The sequence below is a fragment of the Nematolebias whitei genome, chromosome 9 (genome assembly GCF_014905685.2).
Source record: "Nematolebias whitei isolate Nwh7 chromosome 9, NemWhi1, whole genome shotgun sequence".
NCBI classification, from domain to species: domain Eukaryota; kingdom Metazoa; phylum Chordata; class Actinopteri; order Cyprinodontiformes; family Rivulidae; genus Nematolebias; species Nematolebias whitei.
The window spans coordinates 31,865,125-31,891,987 of NC_056506.1; the positions used below are offsets into that span (position 1 = coordinate 31,865,125).

The 26,863-nt window shown below is 41.2% G+C and overlaps 1 protein-coding gene and 2 non-coding genes across 8 annotated transcripts; all 3 read right to left on the bottom strand.

Moving 5' to 3' along the window:
• Positions 1-772: 772 nt before the first annotated feature.
• eif4g1a (eukaryotic translation initiation factor 4 gamma, 1a) lies at positions 773-25,650 on the bottom strand. 6 transcript variants are annotated; one of them, XM_037682213.1, is made up of 32 exons: positions 25,249-25,650; positions 23,393-23,519; positions 23,217-23,303; positions 22,962-22,994; positions 21,202-21,222; positions 20,700-20,879; positions 18,784-18,880; positions 14,283-14,434; positions 13,981-14,073; positions 12,401-12,476; positions 11,419-12,306; positions 9,437-9,522; positions 9,128-9,314; positions 8,535-8,668; positions 8,285-8,404; positions 7,810-8,199; positions 7,469-7,615; positions 7,149-7,385; positions 6,806-6,910; positions 6,368-6,658; positions 6,165-6,282; positions 5,350-5,452; positions 4,841-5,187; positions 4,626-4,744; positions 4,362-4,534; positions 4,144-4,269; positions 3,037-3,118; positions 2,838-2,936; positions 2,530-2,670; positions 2,281-2,362; positions 1,991-2,131; positions 773-1,740 (listed from the first exon to the last, which is right to left on the bottom strand). In XM_037682213.1, exons 2-32 carry the CDS (start codon positions 23,465-23,467, stop codon positions 1,559-1,561), a joined length of 5,112 nt encoding a protein of 1,703 aa, XP_037538141.1. In that variant the 5' UTR covers positions 23,468-23,519; positions 25,249-25,650; the 3' UTR covers positions 773-1,558. The 6 variants fall into 6 exon arrangements, with proteins under 6 accessions (XP_037538141.1, XP_037538142.1, XP_037538143.1 ...); XM_037682214.1 differs by lacking the exon at positions 25,249-25,650 and adding an exon at positions 24,838-24,920; XM_037682215.1 differs by lacking the exon at positions 25,249-25,650 and adding an exon at positions 24,835-24,920.
• LOC119415317 lies at positions 7,005-7,081 on the bottom strand. The gene has a single exon (XR_005187050.1). It is a non-coding gene; the product is annotated as a small nucleolar RNA SNORD66 (small nucleolar RNA).
• LOC119415316 lies at positions 7,702-7,778 on the bottom strand. Its single transcript, XR_005187049.1, has one exon. It is a non-coding gene; the product is annotated as a small nucleolar RNA SNORD66 (small nucleolar RNA).
• Positions 25,651-26,863: the final 1,213 nt, after the last annotated feature.

The window sequence follows — 26,863 nt, forward strand, 5'->3', positions numbered from 1 at the left end:
AAAAAAAAAAAAAAAAAAAAAAAAAAAAAAGTTTTAAAACTGGAGCTTTATGCACTTAGTTACAACTTATTTCATTTATTTGGGTTGAATCAATGAAAAATACCAAAAGCAAACAAAAAATACAATATTGGAAGGAATAAATCGTATTTTAGTACCAAAAAGGTGACTGGAGCGATTTACTGACAACTTGTCACCCCCTCAGGTCTGTCAGGTTTTTCTTTCATTTCTGAAGACTTTCAGATATTGTTAATCTTCTCTATAGCAGCTTAAATAATGGAAAAATATCTACTTTAAATGAGCTCCAGAAAGCCTTATGATAAATCGCGGCTTGTAAAAGGTAAATAGTGATTAGTGCAACATGAAAATGATGTCAGTAAAAGCATCAAATCAAAGGCATTCCACTCAAAACTCTGTTCTGCAACTTAATAACTCCTTTATTTGTAATGTTTGGTTACCTCCTCTTTCCAGTTTGATGCAAAAGAAGCAATCATTTCTTAAATAAAGAAAGCAAAAAACATATTTACACAATTCAAATAAAACTAATAATCAATGGATAATCTAAAGCACCTCTCTGCATCTGGACAACTGTTTGTGTTGGAAAAGGAGACACTGCAATTATATCAGAAAATCACCGTTTCTGAAAAATAAAAACAGAAGAAGAAAAAAAAAAAAAGTATATCATAATTGTTATATATTTACAGAAAGGTCCTGAAATGAGTTTTCACTTAAAGTAGAAAAGGCTTTCAGATCACTTCTGTTTTCTTTTCCCCCACGCCTTCTCTTTATATATATATATATATATATATTTATATATATATATATCTTATCAAGTCAATTTCTTCTGCAGATTTCAAGTTTTAGCTGTGATTAGGTCTTTAAGAGTCAGGTTTAAGTTCAGAGGAGGTCAAGAGGAAGTATCAGTCAGTGTAGTTTGCTACTGGGGGGTGGGAGAGGATGGCTTAGAGGAAGCATTAAGACCACCTCCCAGTAGTCCAAGTCCACATCAGTCCTCTGTAAGGGGAAAAAGGGAAACAGGAAAAATAGACAACCTTTGCTTTAGAAACTCCATCAGACAAATTATTAGTTTGTGTATTTTTCACAGAAACACTTCAGTCGTGCTGCACGCTCCAATAAAGGACAGACAGAAGACCTGTGTTTGGATTGAGCACATGACCCCCCCACCACACCGCACACCCTTGCCATTTCTTTCTGCACGTCAGAGGCTATTAGGCATAGAAGAATGACAGCAGCCGGTTGGTTTGTGTTTACGGTGACGAGACGTCGTAGTGATGTGGGACATTTCACACCTTGTTCAGAAGCGGTCCTGCTGAAGAGTTTTCAAGTTTATTTCATGAGGACACTTGCTGTGTAAAGCAGGAGAGGAGGGGAGAGAAATTATTGTTTTTAAGTTCATCTCTCAAAGAAAAGAAAAGGAAAAAAAAGATTTATCCTCATTGAGGACTGATTAGTCTGCCACTCCGGCTTTATAAATTGTCCATTACTCTTTGTAGATCCCTCGTCTCGACAACAGGGGGCAGCAGATTATATTTCCGTCCCCTTAGTCCTTGTCCGACTCCTCCTCGGCCTCGCGGAGCCAGATGAAGAAGAAAGTGACTGATTTCAAGGCCACACCTTTCCCCGTTTGCTCCGCAGGATCTTTGCTGGCCTCCCATTTGTAGAAGGTGTCCTCTTTGATGATGTCCTCGTCGTACAGGGCGTCGAAGAACATCCGCAGCAGGTCTGCAGAAACAAAGAACAAAGGTCAGTATTGACCCCTCCCTGACATTCAAAGAACTGTCTCGGTGCAATAAATTGGCTCTCGCCCACTAAATTGGCTCTCGCCCACTAAATTTATGCAAGGGAGGGGATGAAACACTGAGTTCTGTTTGCAGAATAATTACTATCCTATCAAAAATCATACGAAGAACATTCAGCTTCTAATATATCCTGCACTTTTCTCTACATTTCATCAAACAACCAGAGCACTCACTGGCAGGTTGCTCCATGTGCACCATGAGAGCCTGGAGGGCATAAAGGGCCTGCAGCTCCTTCTCCTCATCACACAGGTATCTCTGCAGAAGGCTGGCCCTCTGGTTGACCTGCTGTGCATCCACCTTGTAAGCGTTGTCACCTGATGAAAGTTAAAACATATATATCATCCTTCTAGTTACAAAATAAGCCACAAAACGCTGGTTTTGTTTGTTTAACAACTAATCTCTTACTCTTCACACAAGTAAACAACACACAAATGTAGAGATCAAAACAGGCAGTCATCCTTACATATGATGACAGACTGGCACACTGAGGTCATCAGTGCTCGTACAAACTGGTTGGAAGCGGTCTGCTGCTCATCCAAGTTAGCCTAAAACAAAACCATATTGGTTAAATATAATACACTGATTTAAAAATCTGCATAAAACAAAGGTCACCATCACTAGGTAATTAATAATTGCCATCAAATAAGACAAGACACAACCAAAACAGTCATATGCATCAACAATCAGACCCGCCCCTTGTGGTGCCACATACCTCGATCCAGTCTCTGATGCGCTGGTTGTTGGCTTTGTCCTCCAGAAGTCTGTCCAGCTCTTTGCTCATCTCTTCTCTGCTGAGGACTTTCTTCTTGCCAACGTCTTTTGTCTCCGTCTCCTCTGTGGTAAACTCAACTTTCTGGAAAACGCAACACACAAAGAAGTCTTGATGCACAGGTTTAGCAGCTCGGTTTCATTTACCAGGCAAGCAAGTCATTTACCCGTTTAAAGACGACACAGCAAAGCAGGAACCCAACAGAGTAACTTTAAATTAATAAAGAAGTTGTCCAACATCTCTTAGGTTACCTGATCAGTGACAAACTTGTTCACGTCTTCATCACTCGGCAAGAAATCTTTCCAATTTAGTCCCGTTTCTCTCCACAAAGTCCCAACCTTCTTCTGAGTCTGGTGGGAGGGATAAACTCAATTTAAGTGCTGAAATGTGTAGAAGTACAAAATAATAATAGATTACTCAATTATGCTGCTTTTAGATTTATGTTCTTACCATTTCTTTGCAGAGCAGCTTGAGGATCTGTGCCAGCAGCACACCAGCCTTCCCCAGAGGCACGAGAGGCTTCGAGATCTCCCTAAAGACAACAACGCCACGTTAAACTTTCCTTCTTTAAACTTTTAACAATATGTAGCTGTTTAATGAACTATTATTACAACATTGGTTCCAAAAGCCAAAAAAATAAACAAAAAAACCCCCAATGTTTTTATTTTTTCAGATAGTTATGTTTAAGATGACCCCCGTCACCCAAAATGGAACAAGTGGGTAAAGATAATGGATGGATGGATGTTTAAGATGAACGCTCAGATCTCTAAAGCGCTCCAGCTGAAAATAATCGACCTAGTTTCTATTTGATTTACAATCTTTTATTCCAGAGGGAAAATGTCCTGTGACATTCAATCGACTTTCAGTTTCTGCTGTTAGACCAGCGTGGATCCTCAGCTTCAGTTACCAGATGAAGACATTAAGGCATAATAATGACTGTGAGTGAGTGTGCCACTCTGTGGGCAGGGGGGGGGTCGTCTGTTGGCGCTTTGAGAGGGGGCGGGGCTTATGACAGCACTTGCTGCTGGTCTTCCTTCGGAGGACTTGGGTCGAACGGTTTTCTCCTCGTCGGTCATTTGTAAAATGTATTTAATTTCTTTTGAAAACTGCCTCTGCTCTGCTTCCGCCTCCCACCTCGCTCTGTTCAACTCGCGCTGCAGTTTATTTTTTTCTTCAAACTTTATTCAGTCAGTCAGCATTGACAATGAACTGCAGGTGAACAAAATGGCCCTGCAGCGCCGTGAAAGACGCTTAATCGCGCGACATAACGAATCGATAATGAAATTCGTTGCCAACACTTTTAATCATGTATTTTATCGATTCGTTGTTGCAGCTCTAGTATGAATAACTGATTTTTGAATAAATGGATAAAAAACAAATTTTTGGTTAATTTGGGTAAAAAAAAAACAACAACAAAGTATATAAAGTTAAGGACCTATAGATTTTCTAATTAATAAAATCATTATGATCTATGACTGTCTGACTAAACCCAAAATTCAAGAACCTTGAACATTTAGATGAATTTGATTACATTTATTTTTTTGTTGCAGCACTCACCCAAAGAACTGTCCCATAGGGATTCCTCCTTCATGGAGCATGGGGGTAAGGAGCTCAGCCAGGTAGAGCCAGATGTGAGGTATATCTATGGCCATGTCCTCTGCTGACTCCAGGGTCTCTTGTAGCCTGCAACAAGATTCAAAAATAAATCAGCCTTCTTTTTTTTTTTTTTAACAGCAGATGCCCTGATGTGATTTTTATTTTTAACAAATGCTCACCCTTTGTAGTACTGCTGCAAGGGTAATGTCCCTGCTTTTACAAGCTGATGCAGCAAAGAGCCCATGCGCTCCCTTGCAATTGTGCTGCGTTCAAGTGTCGATTCAACACCGCTGCGCACAAATATATAAAGCTGTGAGACACTATTGAGCTCTGCCACACACTGCAAGGCCTCCTACAGCGCCAAAGAGAAAACGAGACATGTTAGCACCAATTACTTTTGCTCTAAACTAATGTAGATGTACTTTTCTAGGCTCCATGTGTACCTTCACATCATTGATGTGGAGGTATTCTTCAATGATGGCGTTTGACTTCTTCTCCACCTCCTCCTCAGTCATGGTAGGTTTTGGAAGAGAGGGAGGAGCTGGAGCACTTTCGCGCTTAGCTAAAGGAAAACAAGGTAAAAACACAAGCTAAATATTGCTCATCTTGTTTGTGCATCTTAAATCTATTGAAATCTTCCGTTTGTTAAGTTTTATACCTGGGAGGTCTTTGGTTGGACCAGTATCCCGACTACCTCGGTCTCTGCTTCCTCGGTCTCGGCTTCCTCGGTCTCGACTTCCTTGTTCTCGACTTCCCCTGTCTTTGCTGCCTCTGTCTCGACTTCCTCTGTCCCGATTATCGGTCATGCTGGCGACACGGCGCACAGATTCATTTGGGGCTCGGCCGTCTCCGCCCCTGCCACCACGCTCCTGCGACTCTCTGCTGAAGCTTCTCTTGGTGATTTGGTTCCCGTCGCGTCTCTCGCTGCGAGTAAATCTGTCGAAGCGACCTCTGTCGTGGTCACCCCTGTCTCTGTCACCTTCCCGCTCGCGACTGGAGCTTGATCTAAAAGTTAGGAGTGAGCAACAAGTTACATTTCTAATATTTTTTTTACACGCATAAAAATTCCCAAGGGCCATTTTAATTTAAACAGAGAGGCTGCAAAAAAGGAAAACGTCAGCAACGCAGTAAATGGGGAACTGTAGTGAGAACAGAAGTATTGAATACCTCTGAGGTACTCTGCGATCAGTGTCTCCTGAAGACGACATTGAACCAGACTGCTGTAGGGCTGAGAAGCGGTTGAGGGTGCTGGTGGCTGGCCTCCCTGAATCTAAATTGAATAAAATGTGTGCGTTAGAACCCAAATCACAAAGATAAACAACACGCAGTACGCCAATGTCCCTCATCGCAGAAGGATCTGAATAGCGATTGCTTGTATTTTTCTAGACAAGTGTTTTTCTGCACTGGAACTGAACAAGGAATAAAACATTAATGATTTTGGAGCGAGATAATTAAGTGAGTAGGTGTTATAATAACAGAGTAGAACACCATAACTGTGTACAGAGGAACGTTGCAGCGTTAATCCTGGCGAGCGGAGGGAGCATTTTTATCCACCATTAAGCACAATGGCAGAGCCAGGGGGTGGCCGATGGCGGCCTTGGCCAAATGATGTGGGGGCCAGTTTATTTATATAGTTGGTGTTTATCTTGGATTTTGATGTGATTTTCGAAAATAAACTTTCTTGCATCTAGCTGCAGCCACACACCAGAAAGTTTTACCAATGCTTTGTTTTTATTATTATCCAGAACACAATCTATATTTGGGGGTGGCCATCTTGGATTTTGACCTGACAACCCAATTTTTGAAAGAACCCTTTCTTAGGCCTGAATGTAGCCACACACCAAAATGGAAGTCGGTACCTCACTTAATTTTCAAGTTAAACGATGTTTATGGACGGACTGACTGTTTCTCCAGCTCCCCCTTTTTCACTCTGCTACGGGGGACAAAAATAATTAATTCCTTCTTTTAGAGAGGAATTTTACCTTGATCTCCACTTGCTGGTTTAACTCCACTTCCTCCACTGCTGCCTTTACCCCAGCTACCCCACATGCCTTTTCCTCCAGGAGCCAGTAGCTGATTATTGAAGTCGACAGCTCCAGACTAGAGGGAAAGATAAAATTATAAAGCTACTACTTGACACTTTATTGCAGTTCTAGACTCCGTGTGTAGAGAATTTTGTTTTTACCTTTGTGATCTTGCTAAGGCGGGTGGTGTCAATAGGACGATTCTTTGAAATGGGCACCGTGTTCCAGCCCTCGTCCTGGGGCTGGCTCGTCCGGCTCCCTCCTGGTGTGTGGGTGCCTCGGCCTCCCACGTTACCTCCCATTCTGCCTCCTCCTCCTCCTCCGCTTTCTTTCTTTGATAGGAGCTGTTGCTGGACTTTGATCTGTTCCCTGTGCTCTTCCATTTCTGCCTCTTTGTGAATCTGGTCGATTGTTTTAGGACCTTGATCTCCTCTCCGAGGCACCCAGTTGCTCTGAGGGTCAAATGTGTTAAAACCAGGCATTTATTGTTACAAAAGAGGAGTTGTGCAGTATCAAAATTTCGTTTTAATAAAACTCAGCACTCAAATAAGCACATATTATTAGTTCCTTTATTGCAGTATCTTGAATGAGATAATTACCCTTCTAAGGTCCAGAACATCTTGCAGCATGAATCGAATTCTGGATGACGTCTTTCTCTCTTTGATGATTTTGTCCATCTGGTGGAAATACTGATCCATACGAGGCTGCAAAAGACAGAAGAGGTGGCTTTTATGTGCAATAGGTAAAGTAAAACTGGTGTACGCCAAAGGGTAAGAATGCTTTAATGGACGCAAAAGTCTCCTCAGTACCTCAAACCCATCACTAAATCATCAGTGGCCCAGACACGTGGCACAAAGACAAAGTCATCACTGAAGACATTTAACGTGCACTTGTTTACCAACATTCTTTACTTCCATCCATTTTCCCCTATAATTTACTCACCTTTGCCTTTTCAAAGTCCAGGTCTTTGCCAATAGTGGAGAGAAGTCTGCAGAGACACTCGAGAGACTCTTCATCGTGATTCTTCAGTAGTTTCACCACGCAGTCATGCATGATGGCCTCCGTCAACATTTTCAGCTTGAAGAGCTCACCAATGAACTTTATGTTACCCAGCGACCGCCGTCGAGCCTTGTCCTTGGCCTCCTCAAGCTCCACCCTCAAACGCTCACGCTCCTCCTCCTGAGGAAACAAGGTTTGTGCTTATTGTTGGAATTTGTAGTTGTTCAATTTCATATAAATAGTTGATTGAAAAAAATTCTTACATCTTTAGCAACCTCCATCTCTTTCTGCTTTTTCTCAAAGAACTCATCATCATCCTGGTCCTTCTCAAACTCTTTCTGGCATCGGTTGAGCAACAGTTTGCGGAAGTTCACAAAACTTCCTGAATTGTCTGAGGTGGGTACTTTCAACTGGAGGAGGACATATTTGCATATTTATGAATAAAGTCAACAACATTCAACCAGCTGACAGTAAATCTGGATTAGATGAAACAGTGCTCTTTCAGTTCCTCAATACCATCATGAGATTTCAGTGGCCCAGACACGTGGCACAAAAGTGGAGTCATCATTAGAGCAGAGACAACAACAAGTAAAGCGTGACTTACGGTTATAAGGCAGCGGCACATGTTGGCGTAGGCCACAGAGAAGTTGGGCTCTGAGATAGCCTTCTCAAAGATGAGGTCAATGGTGCCCTTCAGCCTTTCTTCTGTGTCTATCTTCAGGTCCGTCACCTGCTTCATCAGCTCCTCGAACTTTTGTGGCGTCAGTTTGTTCAGGATGCTGCGCAGACGCTTGAACAGCTCTCGAGTTTTGGCTTGTTCAGGGTCGTCTTCATCAACTTCCTCTCTTCCATGACTACGAGCGGGCTTCTTTGTAGAGGGCTTCCAGGCTTTCTCAGCCTTGTTAAGCTGCACATCATCATTAAGCGACATGCTGTTGATGATCCTTATTGGCACCTTCTTCTGGCCTTGCTGGGAGCGCCGTGGCCCAGGGGGCTAAAAGAAAGACACAATGTAAATTTAGAAGATGTTGTGGGAAGAAACTTGTGTGTTTTCAAAAAGAGAAACGCAATTAACTCACCGGGGCTCGTGGTCCTCCCACTGATCTGCTCCCAAGATTTCCCAAATATGAGGGCGTAAAATCAGAACCAGCACTCATCTGTCGAGCTGGGTCAGCAGGCCGAAGTGGAGTCTTGTTTACCTGAATTAAAAAAACAACAGCATTAACACAAAATGCATTTTGAGCGATAAAAATCCATTTTATACAACAACAAATTAAGTCAGATAATCTACTGAATTTCCCCCCCCCCCACTGAAGCTGAACGTCTTACCTTGTCCAAGACCACATCACTGATGATGGGCAGTCCCTCAGGTTTGTGCATACTAGCGCTGATAAACTGGAAGCCCAGGAGGAAGTCTCTGTCGTACCGCTTCTTCGCTTCTGGGTTTATCGGCTTCCATTGTTCTTAAAAATAACATTTTAAAAAGATTATTGTACTAAAGCTTCAAGCCGGTCTAGTTGAAAATCTCAAAACCTTTAATGAAGATGTAGCAAACAACGGGCATGAGTGAAACACAACAGTCCTGTAGTCTATTGTATCAAACTTAACGTCATCAAAATGTCTCCGTGAGCAAAATAAGTGTTGCAATAAAATGCCTGGGCTGCAATAAATCATAGAAAATGTTGTGATGACCAAAAACAAAAGAACTGATGAAGACGTAGGTTTATTGCAAGTAATAAGACTGTTTTTCTATATATGTATATATTATTGCAACTATTTGTACTCAAGGAAGTGAAACTAGTTCTGTAACAATATTAACAATTCTTAAATAGTTTTGAAATTAATTTTACATCCAATATTAATAATACTGAAATGCAACACTAACAATTTTACATTTTTAATGGTTTAAAGGCACAAGTTACCTTCTTTGTACTGGTATTTATGCTCAGTTGCCTCAAGTGTGTTTGTAGGTTTGTCTGGTTCTGCATTCTGCTTGTCCTCTTTCTCCTCCCAGGTCTCATCGACGACCTCAGCCGGAGGTTCAGCTGGAGCTGGAGGACTGGCCTGAATGGGTACGGGTTCAGGAACAGATTTGGCCTCCGGCTCCTGCTGCAAGGATTAAAATAATGAAGTTAGTTAATGAGAATGCCATTTGAAAAACTAAATATCTCACTAAAAATAGATGCTGATTAAGGAGCTGGTCTATTGGAGAGTATGAAAATGAGACTCACATCTTTAAAGGCATCCAGCATGTCCCCAATGGCTTCCTTCTTGTTGAGCTCTTTCATGAATTTCTTTTTCTTTGGCACAGACGTAGCTGCAGAAAAAAAAAAAGTTGATAAACATTTACAGTAATGCAACGTCCCAAAAAAAACAACAAAAAAAACCAAGCCTAAACCTAGCTCACTTTTTGGAGGAAAAGTGTTTACACATTGCCATGTCCTGTATGGGCATCTGAAACAAGGAAACTCAAATTTTAAAATAAAAACCAAGAATTAAATTTATTTTCAGTACAACAAAACGCAAATTTAAAAAAGTAGTCTATCTCGGAAATATGTGACCATCAAAAATTAGGGGCCAACACAACCTGCAGGATCCTACATGAAAGCTTTAACATGGGTCTGTGTCCACTCCCCATGAGGTGATTCAGGTCGTTTTCACACCAGATAGTCCGGTAGACTCGGTTCGGTTCGGGACCAATATTCATGACCTTTTGTTTACATTTGAGCTGGTGAGTTTGCATTCACACTGCACTGTGCAGTCGAGTCAAACTGTTGAACCAACCTATTCCCCTGCTCGCCTGAGGGGGCGCTGCACCAAGAACTAATGAAAGAAACGACATAAAAACCTCTGAAGACACGTCTTCTTCTTCTGTAAATAAAAATAAAAACGAAGTGGCATCAAGTTTTAGCAGTTTTAGGAGTTATATTTTGTCATTTTTTAAAAATGGACTTAGCATGAGCAGAAGATGAGGCAGAAGACCATGGAGAATATTGTTTTTCACATAAGTCAGCTGACAGCTCCATATAAGGTCAGAGAAATGCATGTTTGTTTGTCCTGCGGAGCGGGGCTCGGTCTGTTTACATTCACACTGTACTCGAACCGCGCTGGAGTTCTCTTCTACCGGACCGAGACCTATGTTTTAGCCCGGGCCAGAGTTCGCTTTTTTGTTCCGTGACACAGTTCGATGGCGAGTTCACACATCCCCAAACAAACCGGACTTTCTAGGAAAACGAGCTAGAGTTCGATTAAAGTGGACTAAACAGGGCTGGTGTGAATGCACCCTCACACACATTCTGTAAAGGCTTTTTCCAGATCCTTGAAACGGCCGCACAGACCAGTTCGTCTTTAAGCTTCCTCTGGCAATTCATAAATCAGACGCAGTCGGCCAGTTGCTGCAGACGGGAGCTTTCAGAACTAAATGAGGCATCCAACATAACTCAGCTGGACCAAAGTGGAACGTGACGCATTAAATGTATAACAGATATCTCTCTCATGTCATTTACAAAACATAACTAACTCACAGGTCCCCAACCCTGATCTTTATGGCTCACAGTCCTGCATTTTGAGCCGTTTCCCTGCTTCAACTCATCTGACTGAAATGAACAAGTCATTGACAGGCTTCAACTAAACTTTATGACATTCTGAGCGGGTAATTCAGTTATTAGATGAATGACCTTGGGTCATGAGGTAGGTCAGGGATCTCTAATTAACTCACTTTAGCGACCCTTTTTATGGTAAATTTAAAAAAAAAATTTTTTTACAGTAACTGAAGCTGCCGTGTATCATCAACATTTCCTCAGTAATAAATCTGTTTAATGAAGCAGGCAGTCACTCTAATGTCATCGCATTAATGAGCCACAGCACTTACTCCACAGGCTTACTTTTTCCTTTGCTTAACTTCTACTTTTTGTTCCATTTCACAAATTTTGCATGTTTGTGATGAAATTAAGTCTGCTTCCAGGCAAAGCAAACTATCACCATCATTGAACTACATGTAAAATTATCTGCAAAAATGGCACATGCTGTTAACTGAACATGCACGTTAGGCTGATTGGTAACTCGAAATTGTCCCTAGGTGTGAGTGTGAAATGTTCTTGTTTGTCTCTATCTGGCTCTGTGATGGACTTGCAAGCAGTCCAGGGTGTACCCCGCCTCTTGCACAGTGATGGCTGGACATGGGCTCCAGTGACACCCACAACAAATACTTTACCTTGCATAGTAGGTTCCTCTGGGCAGCTGGCAGGGGGATGAGGCGTATCTTCTTTTTTCTTGTGATGCGACTCTTCCTCTTGTGTCTCTTTCTCTTCCTCCTGCGTTGGTAATGTTGCCACATTGTGTGCTGCCACAGGTGTGCACTCCTGAGATTGAGCAGGTTCAGGTTTGTCATGAGGTGTAGTGTTAGAAACCGGTATATCCTCAGACAGCTCTTCAGTCTCCTGAGGAAGGCCATTGTGGAGGGAAGGCTCTGCTATTTCAGCCGATGTGGGTTCTGGTTCAGGGGCAGAGCTCTGACTGACGTCCTGGGCCTGTGGAGCAGCAGGTTCCAGTGCAGAGGGGGGAGGCTGAGAAACTTCACTTGTTGCTTTTGCAGCCGTTTCCTCTTTTTCCATTTTTACAGGGGCAACTGTTGCTGCAACCTCAACTGCAGGCTCTAACTTAGCAGTAGGTGTCTGCTCCTCTTTCTCCAATTTTTTAACATCTTCTATTTCCACTTCTTCCTTTTTGAGTGCCATTTCAGATGGGGCAGCCTGTGGCTCCTCTGTTTTCACAGGTGTGTCTTGTGCCGCCGCTAATGATGCTGAGGGTCCAACAGGAGCATCAACTGTGTCACTAACATTAGAGCCTACTTTATTTATGACCTCTGCATCACTAATGGTACCTGCTGCTACTGGAGGGAGGGAAGATGGAGGCAGCTGGTCCTTTATTAGTGGGGGCAGCACCTCAGTAGAAACTGTAGCAGCCACAGTCTGTGCAGCTAATTCAAGAGGCGGCGTAAGTTGGCGGTCTACTTCCAGTTGGACCTCTACCACAGGCTCAGTGTCTACTGGAGCTGGCGGTGGAGGAGTATCAGCACTGGAGGGGAGTTCCTTATGTTCATCTGGTTAGCATGAAACATTAAAATATTTTCTCAGTTAGAAAAATGTGCAGACATTTAGCATTTTTTAGCAACTCAAAACGATGGAAAATCTCACCTTCTCTTGTCACAGCAATGGCAGTCTGTACAACTTCACCATTGGTCTGGGCAACACTTATATCTGCTATGGAGGCCTGAAATCAGAAAGCAATAGTTTTAGCACCTTAATTGATGGCAGTTGACAGGAGGTGCTGCAATACTTCACAGAATTTTGAAATACTGGATCTAGCTGACATGATTTGAGATCAACTTTTTCTCGTTCTCTTTTTGATGTCCTGATACGTCCCCCCCCACTGTAGCACATATCACACACACAATAAGAACTAAGACAGACAGAGCAGCTGTAAGCGTGGACCGATGTTATTTTAATTTCACTTCTTGGTCTGCTGCCTTTATACATCTCCTCCTACGTCTCTGCATGAGTGCAGCTACAGCGCGCGCTCTCAGGACATTATTACCTGCAGTATTCCCTCAGTGCGGACTGAACTAGGCAAAAGGGCCTTCTACTACTCGTCTCGGTGCACAAAAATGGTGCAATCTCCATCCACAAGTTACCATATTTGACTATCTTTAAAAGTTTTCTTTGACTATCTTTTTTTTTTCTGGAACACTTGTAATGATGGAAGTATTTTCTAACAGCATTAGCCAACAGCTCTTCAGCAGAGAGCATCATCTGCAGCCACTTTTCATAAACAAACATGTTCACAAAGCCCTTACCAATCACACAATGCTCAGTATTGTGAGAACTAGTTTTGATTGGGGGCACAAGACTGTGTCTTAACAGGTGGTAAGAGTAGAAAAATACACTATTTTTGTCACGCACCCACTTCAAGGAGACATAGTTTTAGCCCTTTGCCTGGACCATAAACCAAACTTTAGATATGAAAACAGATCTCCACAGGACTGTTCAGGTATAAAAAAATAAATAAAAAAAAACATCAACTGTCCATTAACTACAAAACAGTATGTATTAACTATGGGGCTGTGGTAGCTTGGTGCTCAGTACCACGGTCTTGTAAACCCGAGGTTGCGGGTTCAAAACCAGGGTGCGTTAGGAAGGGAATCCAGCATAAAACTATTGCCAAATCTTTCATGCGAGTCCGCTTGCTGTGATGACCCATGAAGAAAGGAGCAGCCGAAAGAAACTGCCTATGCATTGACTCATTGCATATTTTGCTGGAAGTGTGTCAACTTACTTCATTATATTTTAGTAACTTTGGTAGTTGTATAGTACTTTGTTATTGAAAAAAATAAAATAAAAAATATAGGCGGCTGTGGCTGAGTGGTTAGAGCAGTAGTCCTCCAATGCGAGAGTTGGGGGTTTGAATCCACAAGCAGTCACATGCTGAAGTGTCCCTGGGCAAGTCACTGAACCCCTCATGGTCTCTGATGTGTGTCCCATCAGTGTATGAATGTGATAAAGCACTGATTAGTCTCTTTAGAATAATTTATTCAATTAGCTTTGTAGAGATCTAGTAAAGTGCTGTATGAATGAGTAAATGAGGGCACAGATTGTAGTGTAAAGCACTTTGAGTGTCTTGATAATATAGAAAGTTGCTATATAAGTAAAGTTCATTTATCATTTACCATTTTACAAGTACTAAGAAACTAAAATGACTTCTGAAAGCTTTGTCTTACCTGTGGGGGCGTTGGTGTGGTGGAGGATCTTCCACCTGACATGATCTCCTTTGTGATATCACGCCCACCTTGGTTGGGGTCTCGTATCGTTATCTGTCATTAAAAAAAATCAAGTTTAAGATATGTACAAATGTAATAAGCACTATGCAAACATTCTGTCACTCCTGACCTATAGTTGCCACCCAGCATTACAATGTCATTGTTATGTGGAGGTAAAGGAAAGTTCCACATTGAACAAAGGCCACATTTTTTATTCATTCATGTTTCACAAGAGGCGTGCTGCTCTTTTGTTGAAACACTACCTGTTTGCGTTCCCTCTTTGGTGGGCCTTGTGGCTGTGGTGGCAGTTGCTGAGGAGGCGGGGCTTGTTGCTGGTGCTGGGCTGGGTTGATCATGACCGGTGCAGGCTGGACTGTTGCAGAGTACGGTGATTGAGCTGGATAGTATGCTCCTGCTGCTCAGAAGAAAAAAAATAAAATAAAAAAATAAAAGGTTAATTTGCACAAATATAACTTAAAATTTATTCAATACCTTTTTCATAGACATGATATCAATTTTTAGGTGCACTTATGCCACTGGATGTTAATGTTGTAGAAACAATTTTCTAAGTCTAGTCTTCTGTATTTGCTTGCACACATACAAAACTCGCATCACATTTACAGACCCAACAACAGCATATCAGAGGTGTGTGGTGAGGATGTTGACAAGTACAAACTTCTAAACCTGAGCATATGAATACGTTTGTCCTACACACAGTATGTGTAGAATGAATGTTCAGAGTACCCAGAACTTCTTGAAGTCTATAGTAGGGGTACTAGTAGATGCCCCAGCTAGGGAACTCCTCATTCTGCTGGGGAACTTCTGTGCCCATGGGTAACAACAGTGTTACCTGGAGGGGCATGATTGGGAGGAACAGCCTCTGTGATCTGAACTGAGTGTTTCCCCTATCGTTATCCAAGAAGGGCGTCCCGCCCCGTCAACAGAACCTAGCCCCAGCAGTGCGCAATAGACGTGCTAGCAAAAATGCTACTAACATAGCACTCTGCTTCTATCCCCCTTCCCCCCCAGCCCGGTTGACAAATGCCAGCAGTTAACATCAAACATAAGGGTGTCTATAAGTGAGCATGGCACCAGGACCCCCTTGGCCGCAGACTGATGATAGTCATGCTTTGGACTTGGATGAAGATAGGAGCTGAGATGTCAACTACTCTCCACCTGGTTGTAAAGAACTTTGTGAGAGTTTTTATGAAAAGTAGCTGCAGTCAGCTGCTCTCCGACAGCAGCATTTGTTGAGGAGCTGCTAGCTGAGGCCATTATAAAATGCATCCATTATCACAACAGTTCCAGCTAAAATGATGATAGTCAAATAAAATTTATAAAGAACTCACGGAAGGAAATTGGACAATTTTGTGCATGCAACACAGTGTGGAGACACCAGTGGGTCTCCATGGCTGCGCTGACAAAGAGAATGCACCTCTCAACTTTTTCTCTTATCAACGCTGTGTGTAGTAAGGTGGGGTGCAGTTGACCTCAGTCAATGATACTTTTGGGTGGTGAAAGAATACTTTGAAAACCTTCTCAATTCAACAACGTTTTCCATAAAGGAAGCTGACTCAGGGGGCTTTGGGGTTGGTCCATTCATCCATAACCTGGCTGACCTCAGGATTATGTTTTAGTCATTTGCACATGACTGGACCTGTTGGCGTCACCTTACCATGATCTCCAGCTCTCACTAGAGCAGTTTGCAGCAGAGTGTGAAGCAGCTCAAAATCTGAGGTCATATTCTTTAGTCAGGAAAGGGTGGACTGCTCTCTAGGTTGGGAGTGAGGTACTGTCTCAAGTGAAGGAGTTTAAAACATCTAAGTATTTTTCTTGAGTAAAGAAAAAATTCAGTGCAAGATGGCCGAACGGATTGGTGTGGCTTCTGCAATATTGCGTACTCTGTGCCGGCCTGTTGTGGTGAAGAAGGAGCTTAGCTGCATGGCAGCAGTCACTGATTACTAGTTAGTCTACGTTCCTACCCCCACCTATGCTCACAAACTCTGGGTACTGACCAAAAAAAAAAAGATTGCAGATAAACGTGCTCAAGTTTTCTCCACAGGGTAGCTGGACTTTCTTAAGATTGCGTGAGAAGTTCAGTTTTCCAGGAGATAATCATAGTAGAACTGCTGCTCCTCCACATCAACAGGAAAATGTTGAGATGGTTTGGGCATCTGGTAAGGATGCTTCCTAGGCTCCTCCCTAGGGAAGTTTTCTGGGCAAGTGGGAGGAGACCCCTGGGAAGACCCAGGACAAGCTGGGGAGACTGTGTCTCTTGACTGGCCTGGGAACATTTTGGAATGCTCCCAGAAGAGCTGGAAGAGGTGGCTGTGAAAAGAGATGTCTGAGCCTTCCTGCTCAAGTTGCAGGCCCCACGACCTGACAAGTGGCAGATAACAAAAGAATGGACAGTTTTAAGCACGAATGCTGCGGCTAAGAAAAACAAGTATAGTTCGGTTTCCCAGCAACCAGTGATGAACTTGGGCACAGTCTGCGTGCACCCTACCTGCTCTGGGCTATATGCATACATGACATTTGCATCATCATGTAAAGATAGCTGAAACTAATCACATAGTAAATATATTTCTTTACTGCTTTTCTGTTGTGGCAACTAGCAAAAACAAGCAAAACAAGTGAAAGCACGTTCCTAAGAATTGATTGATTAGCTGTCCCCATCGTGTTTGTTGCCTTGTCCTTGTTCATATTAAAATAAATGTGTTGTTACACCCCTAATATTTACTATAATTCTAAAGCATTTCTTTCTCGTTTTTTTTTTTTTTTTAATCACACTACAACCGGCATCCATCGTTAGATATGAGCTACACAATTTAAACCATCTAGATGGAAAATTGCACAAATGTTACAGTTAGAAAAAGAACAAATGTAGGATGTAAGTAGACAGGAAGTGCCACAAAGATTGTTGCCACTGACGCTAGCTGAACACAAGCACACACACTACTCACCGGGGTAGCGCTGGGAGGCGAGAGGAGCACCGTGGAGAGAGAGACGACCGTTCTCTCGCCCGCCCCCTCTCCCCCCACCACCCCGCCTCTCCCTCGCAGCAAGAGAGGGCTCTGAACGCAGCAAGGAAGAGGAGGGGGGTGAGGGACGGGAGGAGGAAAGAAGGAGAAAGGGCAGGAAAAGACAGATGCAGAATGAGTTAATGAGAGGATCTACAGGAAGCAGGGTGTTAAGAAGGTCCCATGAAACGAACTTCAGCTTCACTGTATTTTTCTCCTATTTATCCTGGTTACAGCTTTTTATAACTAAATACAGATGCAGGCTTTTTTATTACAGTACTAGATGACAACCATCTTGCACTCATGTGGGAGCAAAGGCTAAAACTCAAAGCATATACATTAATAGTCACTTTATAGAGTTTTATCATTAATAAGACCAGGGAGCTCAGTGAAGACCCCATTTTTTATGGTCACAGTGGCATTGGATAAAAAATTAAAAAAAAAAACACCTAAGTAATGCAAGCAACAATTAACATACCATTTTGTTTATTAACATGAATCATATTAGTTGAGCAAACTTTGTACTTTGTTGCTCTTTATTCCCCATTTTGTTTATGATTTTTAGAACTCAAGTTTAGGAAAGATTGTTTATAATGGGGCAGCACGGTGGCGCAACTGGTAGAGCTGCTGCCTCTCGGTGAGCAGGTGCCTGATTCAAATCCCGGTCCAGGGGCCTTTCTGGGTGGAGTTTTCGTGTTCTCTCTGTGCATGCGTGGGTTTTCTCCGGGTACTCCGGTTTCCTCACACAGACCAAAAACATGCATGTTAGGCTGATTGGTAACTTTAAATTGTCCCTAGGTGTGAGTGAGAGAGTGAATGGTTGTTTGTCTTGTTTGTCTCTATGTGTCCCTGTGATGGACTTGCGACCTGTCCAGGGTGTACCCCGCCCCTCGCACAGTGATTGCTGGACATGGGCACCGGTGACCCCCGTGACCCAAAATGGAAGAAGCGGGTAAAAGATAATGGATGGATGGTTGTTTATAATGGGAAATGGTTTATCAGTGCTTAGAGTGTTTGTGCCGCCTTATTAAAGGTCAGTTTTTCAAAAGTAGTCACGTTTTACCATTCACTAGTTTAATCCCTGTTCAAAATATATTAAACGTTTCCCATATGATGATAAAGGTTTTACTTTAAAAAAAGGAGGAAAGAGTTTTATAAAACTGCAATCAAACGGTTTTTCTTGTAGGAATAATAATGGGGACTACAATAAACTCTACATTTACTGGGTGTAGTCATAATGCCTATAAATGGGTTCCTGCAGTTTAAAAACACACAATAACTAAGAGTAGAATGGAAGTTTTTTTAAAGCCTTTTCTCATTTAGAAAGTGCAGTACAGTTTAATTACAAAACAACAATTCACTAATAGTCAAATGAGATTCCTGCTTTTAGAGCCAACTCAAATATATTAAGGAATAAAGACCCATCAGACAGATGGTCTCAAGTCATTTCATGGAACCTAGAAGGCAGTGTGTCATGTGACTGCAGAGAGAAAGAACACAGACAAAGCAGAATCAAGCCAGCGTACATGCAACTGGCACTTCAACATTTACAGCAGTGTTTTGATACAAAAGATAATTACACATAGATGAACAATCAAGCAAAACCAGAACATATCCAACAGTGACACAAATTTGGCTTTGACTCAAGAGGTCAAACTTGCAAATTGTTTTTTTTTTGGCAATTGTAAAATAGTTTGTTTGTTGTTGTGCTTGATTGTTGCTCGTCTCAGGTTGAAGCCCTTACCATAACCGGGGTATTCAGCAGGACTAGTTCCTGGGTAGAAACTTGTACCGCTGGACACAGGATACTGCTGGGTAGGAGTCATGTATGGGGTGCGGTACTGCAGAAGCAAAAATACAAAAGAAACAAATGAGAACTCCAGGTTAATGCCTGACAAACCTATAATAAACCATATATGCATGCTTACAATGATCCTGACATCAGTGTTGCCAGATAAATGATAATTACCACTTTTTAGACCTCCTCAATTTTCTGTACAAATGCACAGCACAAGCTTCATCTCATAACCTCTCTACCCCAAAAGTGCACCTCACTCAGCACACATGACAGTTGGGGTCTAAATATTTTTTTAGAACAACTGTACAATAAGGATGATCAACGTGGCATCGCAATCGTAAATGCCCAATTCAAATCATCGCTGGCTGGCAGAAAAACAACTTGCGCTGTTAATTTTATACATCACTTGCTTCTTCACAAATTTAAATGATAATCGTTTAATCCTACATTGTGGTTGGATGAACAGTTAGGTGGGAAATGGCTAGCAGAATTTCATGGCGCCAAATACAGAGTAAAAATGACCCAGATGGAGGGAAAGAGTGTCTCACAGCAAATAACAGAAAGGGCTGGATTCTGAATGAGGACCGTGTCTGTAGTGTTCATTTCCCATCAAATTAGATTCTTGATTATGAGGCAGATGAAATTCTGTGATCTGTTGCCTATGTGGAGGAATAGCTCATGTTATACTGGACACATGCTGATCCTAACCAGTACTGAAAAAAAAACCAACTGTTTCAGAAAGTGTAACCTGTTTTCGCTGAAGAGCAAAGAACACAACAGAAAATAGACCCGACTCTTAGCAATCTGACCAATTTACAGGAAACTATGATTTCCCAAGTTTATGATGGTCCAGATTTGTTCAAAATATGTGTGCATGTCTGTGTGCGTGTATGTGTGTGTGTGTGTGTGTGGGGGGGGGTTAAAAAGAGAGAGACTCATGAAATTATGATTACCGGTATATTTTATTATCCGCTATATTATAAGTGACTTGTAACCCTTCAGTGACTGGTGAACAGACATGGAAATTCAATCAGATCCTCCTAAACAACATTGTTGTTAATGTTTGGCTCGGGGATAAGCTTTATAGCATAGTCTGATAAATATACAGCAGCTAATTATGGTTTGATTCTCTACTTTAATGTCTCATTCATTGTTGGCTGTTTGCTTTCTGCCATCCTGCAAACTGCACATGAGCGAAAATGAGCACTTATGTTTACAAACTTGATCTTCCCTATAGTTCTGTTTCCGATCAGGCAACGCAGACTGGCAAGGAAACTACATCAGCCCAATGTCAACGCTTTTTTTGTTTTGTTTGTTTTTATCTATTTATTAATTTGCCACAACATTGAAAAAAACTAACTTTTCCAGAAATCGCTCTTGTGTAAGCAGGGCATCAAAAAGCCAGAACAAGTTTCTCTATCTTTAGACATTTTTCAAATTTCACATCAGCATATTTAGTAAATAATGCTTTGCAGTGGCAAAACAATATAGCCTCATTTAGTTTCACTGAAGGACATTTTAGATTTTTCTTTTTTTTTTCCTTAAGGTAAAAAAAGATAAAGTAAAGAGTATTTGGCTATCGAATAATGAAAACTCTGGGGCCAAAGAAGGAATCTACCGTATATACATTTTCTAAACACCACCAACTTGTTTGGAAAAGCCTAAGACCCTTATGTTAGTATAAAAATTCCCAGAACTTAAATGTGACATGATGCTACATCTGTTGTTGTGAACACCTTCCTTTGCAAAAAACATTATTATTTTAAATCCCGTGGTAGTTTGATGAGCATCAACTCTTATGTGAACAGGTTACAGAGCTGAATGTTAATGTGTGTGAACAAAAACTATTAACTTGAGCCAACCTGTCCAGGTGGGATAAAATAGCTCTGAGGAGAGCCGGCAAATTGCAGCTGCTGCTGTGGGATCATCATCATCTGGGAGCTGGATGGGTAGATATGCGTAGGTCCAACAGGTCGAGGCCCACTACTTGTAGGTACCCTTGGAGCACTGGTGGTCATTGCGGGTCGATTCTGATAGTAACTCTGGACAGAAAACAAATAAAAGAATAGAAGATATGAGAAATGCAGAACAACAGAAGCAAACTTGTTGCTCTGTTTACGTTTACGGCCTCAACTACTGCAGACCGAACCCTGGTCAGGAAAGGTTAGAGCTCATTTGCGTGCATGTGCGTCCAGTCACACACACACTTATCCACTGGAAGCAATGAACTTATAGCAGATGCTAACATTTACATCAAGTTTAATTGCCGTCAAGACAGAATCTACATTGTACAGGTCATGTATTTCTACCAAACTCAGAATAGCCCAAATTAAGAGGAGGTGGAGCGAAGAGAAAAGCGGTTACCTGTATTGCTCTGTATCCACCCTTCAGCCGCACAACACATGAGCAGAGAGCAAGAGAGGGAGTGAGATTAAGGTGAAAATGAGGACTACAGACAATGAGAAAGGTTGAGATTATAAGGTGTAATAGAGAAAAGATTTGTGAGAAGCAAGAGCGTATCTCGCAGCTGCGAACGGTTCAACCATCAATGCGCATGCCATTCTATACAAAAATACATGAACATAAAATCCTACCCCGTCATTTAAATCCCATTTGTAAGGGGTTACAAATTCTTTTTTAAAAATTGTGTGTGTAGATACTGATAAAAATTACAGGTACCAAAATCTCTTTCTTATCCCACTTTAGGACGACACCTTTGAAGGTTTATTTGCATTGTGCTTCGTAGCAACGTTGTTCTGGCAGGCCCCTACTCTACTGCCTCCTTTTGGACACCAGGAACCAGAGGCTAAACAGAGACAGATCTTGGGGAGGTACATCGCCCTTTAAAGAGGTAAAACTATTGAAATTACATAGAACTTTGTGATGGGGCATTGTGGGGTGGTAAACATTTCCCATCCTTAATTTTTTAACATGATGTCTCAAAACGCCAACTCACGGCATATCTCTATTCCACCTGATAAATTCTAATTTTTAGTTGTATTGCAGGAATATTTCACGTGAATCATTTTAAAACTCAGTCATACAGCTTCAATCTGGTAAGACCTCACAAGCTGCAGCTTGGATGCACCAATCAGGATGACTGTAAAATCAGAAACTAATCCAATTCTTTCAGAATAATCATATTTAAAACCACAAACAAAACACTGCAGACCCTGTAGAGAAGTGCGATGTTAATAGATTTTATGTCAACGGAGCCAACACTCATTTCCTGGTTTAGATGCCAATAGGCTGAGAGAAAGATGACAAGGGAACATTGATCAGAATGATCCAAGCCACAAGGAAAAAAAGAATTACAATTCCTTACAAAACTCTTAATAATAATGGGTTTTGAGTTAATACAATTTAGTATTATACAACTGAGTTATTACACTTCCCAATTAGTTTTTAAGCAGATGTCTGTCTCCACAATGACACCTTTGCTACAACCCACAAATCACAGTGAAGAAAAAGTGAATTCTGTGCAACACTTGTCAGGATTTTACCTTGTAATACTGGCTTTAAAAAAGACATACAAATGGATTACAAACTGACTGGAAAACTGTGCTATTTCACACCATCCAATCCATTTTTTTTTAATAATTGGATAGTTTTGAGTCTTAAGAAAAGCCATCCATAATTTGTCATGAGTCAAACTGACTTTGTTTAGAGACAAACATGGAAATCAGCACAACTATTAGACAATTTCAGGTTTCCAGATATATTCTATTTTAGTTGTTTTGTGGACTTTTTTTTTAAACAGAAAGACTACATTTACTAACTAGGCATATTGGTGTGAATTGAAAAAAAAAAAAAAAAACACAGCTGACATAGAACATTAAGTGTGCCAAAATTGACTTAAATGGCACTCCAAAATTATAAATTGGAAATTTTACTCTCATTGACTCAGTGCAGAGCAAAATAAAACATCTGTTACACATTATCATGAACATTAAATAAAAAAGATTGTCAAAAAATAAATTTTGAGAATGATGTGGCCTTCTGGAAAAGTTAAAAGCTATATACAAAATTTACAGGATTCTGTCTGATTTCCTATCCAGTGAATGTGAAAATGTGCATTACAAAAATTATTAGGGGATGTAAGTAAAAGTGAAGAAAGTTAGTACCTGTTGATGTAATGTACGGGGCCCTGTAGCAAACTGGGAGGACAGCAGAAGAGAGGAAAGAAGTCAAGGCTGACATTTGAGGAGAAGACGGACGTTTTAACACATTTTAACCAAAGCATTACAGCAGAAGAAGCCATGTCAAAATGCCAAGTGAAAGAGCAGGAAACGAATAGGGTTTTCATAGATAACACATATAAAGATGCTAAATGCAAAACTTAATCAAAGATGCAGAAAAAGCATGTAGCCAAAGACTACCTGTCTTGGCTGTTGGGCAGAGCTCATTTGTGGAGGTGGAGGGGTTGCAAAAACAAGAGAAGGTGGCTGCGCAGGCCCGTAAGCAGCCTTGAAAGAAAAGAGAACAAGAATATTAATTTAATACACACACGCATAAAAACTACAAAAACATTATAACTACCTGGCAATGATCTCACCTGTGTCAGTCCAGGGGAGGGAGATGGGTTTGGGACAGTAGTAGGTCCCGTTATAGGTTGTGGTGGTTTGTTCATTTCACGTTCTTTTGTGGGTCTGCATTAGGGTGGCGGTGTGTTGCCAGCCGTTCTGAGAAGGACAAGAAAAAGAAATGCCACATTTACAAACAATTGCATGTTAAACTAGAAAAAAATAAATTGTAACAAAGTATTGCAAGCAGGTACCACAAATCTAGCTCAAATATAATTTTGCCCATACTAGGTAGAAACATTGCTGTACAAACACACATGAAGTGTGGCACCATCTAATGTAGCAGTGAGGGTGTGGTCTGAGGTTTTGCCTAAGATAAAGCCACCACCACCCTCACTTAGGAACAGCATATTTAATGCATAAAGTCTGAAAAACTATTAAGTGTCCTGAATTTCGTAAATCAAACTGTAAAAGCCTTGTACTAGGTCCATCACAATGAAAATTAAGTGATAAGTAGTCTGACACTTAATAAATACGAGAATCACCTCGAAAATGATAGGCTGACATAAAGGCAAGCATATGGGTCAGTAAAGGCTTAAAAAAGCAAAACAAAAATTTCCAACTGTTTGAATCGTTTTGGTTTTCAATAAGTTTAAGAAAATGGATACCTCGGGTCAAAGTTCATTTGCTGCGTTAACAGAGACTTGTTGTGCTAGTTCCATCTGTGCAAATAGGCTGTTCAAATAAGTATTTACGGAAAACCTACCAGTTACTTTAATCGTAGAGACTAAATACTCATTTTATCATTAATTTAGGCAATTTTAGATAGCCATGATATGTTAAACTAATTAAAATCAGAGTATAAACGCTAGTACCATTCGCAAACGTGACAAAATAGCACCTGCTGACACATGAACTATAGCTAGCTGTTAGCCAACACCATGCTTCTGTGCTTTTAACGCACAAGGATTCCATCTAGTTCCACTACAAAGAAGATAACAGGCTTTGTGAACCATAAATACAATTGATAAGCACTCAACTAAACTATTTTTAAGTCTTAGCCAGGAAGCGATACACTATTTTTTTAATGGCCCGCTAGCGTGGCCGCTTATAAAATGCTAGCCAGCTAATGTTACGTGGTCCGCTACTACGGGCATGATCTGCAGTTACGCTACGTGGCTTAGTTCATATTTAACTTTAACGTACATTCTATTCACCATAATATCCGAGAGACCAAATAGTTGCACCAAAACACATGAGAACAGCAACTAAACCCGCCCTGACTCAAGTGTTACACATTTCAGACCGTTTAAGTTAAGGTAAAGCCATTGTCGATTAACATTAGCCAGCGGTTTAGCTCTAATCCGTGATGTTACAATACGGGCCAGACAGGCTACACACAAAAACATAAAAACCGACATTTGATCAAGCTATGAGCAGATACATTGAACATACAAACAAGTTCAGACCATACTACCATCATCAGGGTACTGTCTCCACAAGGAAACCTGCTTTTACACTAAGAAAACGTGAACATCAGCGCGAACTACTAGTAGTGACAACGATGACCAGCAGGGGTGCCTTTTTCGACACAACACCGGCGAAGATTAGCTACCAGCTGTCATTTGAGCTAACGTGAAGATAACTTCGACCAGGAAGCGCGAAAAGGGGCCTAAAGTTCAAATAGCCGACGAAGAAACGTCAAACTCCTGCAATAAACATGTTCTATTTTGTTCTGTTTGTTTTCTAAAAACGAATTAGCTTGCTTGTCATGTGGTGTGTGAACTGACAAGCGGCAGGGCCTACTCAGCCTGCATGCCTTCGACATTACTCAAGCCCTGCTCGGTGTACTTTAAGCTAGCAACACCGCCCAAAGTTCATTTCTTACCAGTTACCAACAGTGACAGTGTTGTCGGATAGAGGTATCGGTCTCTGATCGGTCCTCGGTTTTAAAAAATCTGTAGTTTTCTTGTCCTTTACTTCAACAGACGAGTGATGCCCTTCTTAGTTGCTAACCGGTAGATGGGAGTGCTTCAAATCCCAGGACGTCCAAAAAAAATGACAGCGCTCAAAAACTGATAATATAATCTTCAGAAGTACTATTGACCTCTTCGATGTCCCCCGAATAACCCTCTGGACCACAGGTCCATGATCAAGGCGTCGATGGTGACGGATTGCCGGTTTAGTGTGTGCACTAGTTTCGTATGAGGAGGCTCAAAGACAGGCCATAGTGCGCTGTTTCTGCTGCGTGTGGAGCCGGTGCGCCTCCAAGCCGCGTGGGTGACTTCAGGGAAATGACAAATTGATGCCGGTGCCTTTGTCACGTGATACAGGAGTTTGACTCTACAGACAAACAAATGAATCATGTTTAAGTCTAAAGTATACTGTAAGTCCGAGAGGGCTAAAAATGGAAATTTATCTCCATGACAGCTTGATAAACTCAACCTAGGCTGAAAGTAAAAAAGAAATAAACCACAAGGTGATGTCTTGTAACTCATTGAGCCTTTATTTTTTTTTATCCTCTTTATGTTTGTTTTTATAAAACGATTAATCAAATGAGTCACAGAGAAGAAAACTGCACAAAATCATAGCTTAGATCATGAATGTCCCCAAATAAAATAAAATAAAATTAAAATTGTAGATTACAAAAACGACACACGAGACGGTCACGGCAATAAGGAATAAAATTACCAATAAAATTATCCTCAGAATAATCAAAATATTGATATGTTTGCAGAAACATAAACCGACCGACATCTGAAGTACATAACCTCATTTCTGCCACTCTAAACTAATAAAATATAATCAAGTCATAATTACGAAATACTATCTCAAAAGTATGATTTATTATCTAATGATTTAGTATTACACAGATCTTTTAGATATAATGATAAATTGTTTTTAGTTGTTTTGTAATCAAGGCGTGTCCACAGATGTGATCAGGCCTCAGCGTTGTCAGGTATACAATAATTATCGGATTGATATAATAATTTTAGGGTCTATACAATATAACATCCATCCGTTGAATATTTTTACCCACCTTTTCCTTCTGGGTCACAGGGGTCACTGGTGCCCATGTCCAGCAGTCACTGTGTGAGAGGCGGGGGACACCCTGTTCACAAGTCCATCACAGACACATAGAGACAAATGAGACACTCTCACTCACACCTAGGGACAATTTAGTTACCAGTTTGTATATATATATACACACATTTTTTTTTCATGGTCAGTGGAAGGAAACTGGAGTAACCATAGAAAACCTGTGCACGCACTGAGAAAACATGCAAACTCCACGCTGAAAGGTCCCCAGCCAGGATTCAATCCAGCAACCTTCTTGCTCAGAAGCGACAGCTCTACGTTTACATTTCAGTTTGGACAGGGGTGACATAACAAGACTCGAGCTATAACGCTCTTTATAAGGCTCTTATACCATCTTGAGTTGAGAACTTCATAACATAAAACTATGAATAGGAATTACTGCTTATGTTAAAATGGGTTTTATT

Bases quoted from the DNA above. Each gene is read 5' to 3' on its own strand.
- eif4g1a (XM_037682213.1), bottom strand. From the start codon at position 23,467: ATGAACAAACCACCACAACCTATAACGGGACCTACTACTGTCCCAAAC. The intron at 9,523-11,418 runs GTAAAGTATTTG...TTTTTTCTGCAG, and splicing joins AGAGGAACCTACTATGCAAG to CTACGTCTGTGCCAAAGAAA. The intron at 3,119-4,143 runs GTGAGTGCTGCA...TGTTGTCTTTAG, and splicing joins CCTATGGGACAGTTCTTTGG to GGAGATCTCGAAGCCTCTCG.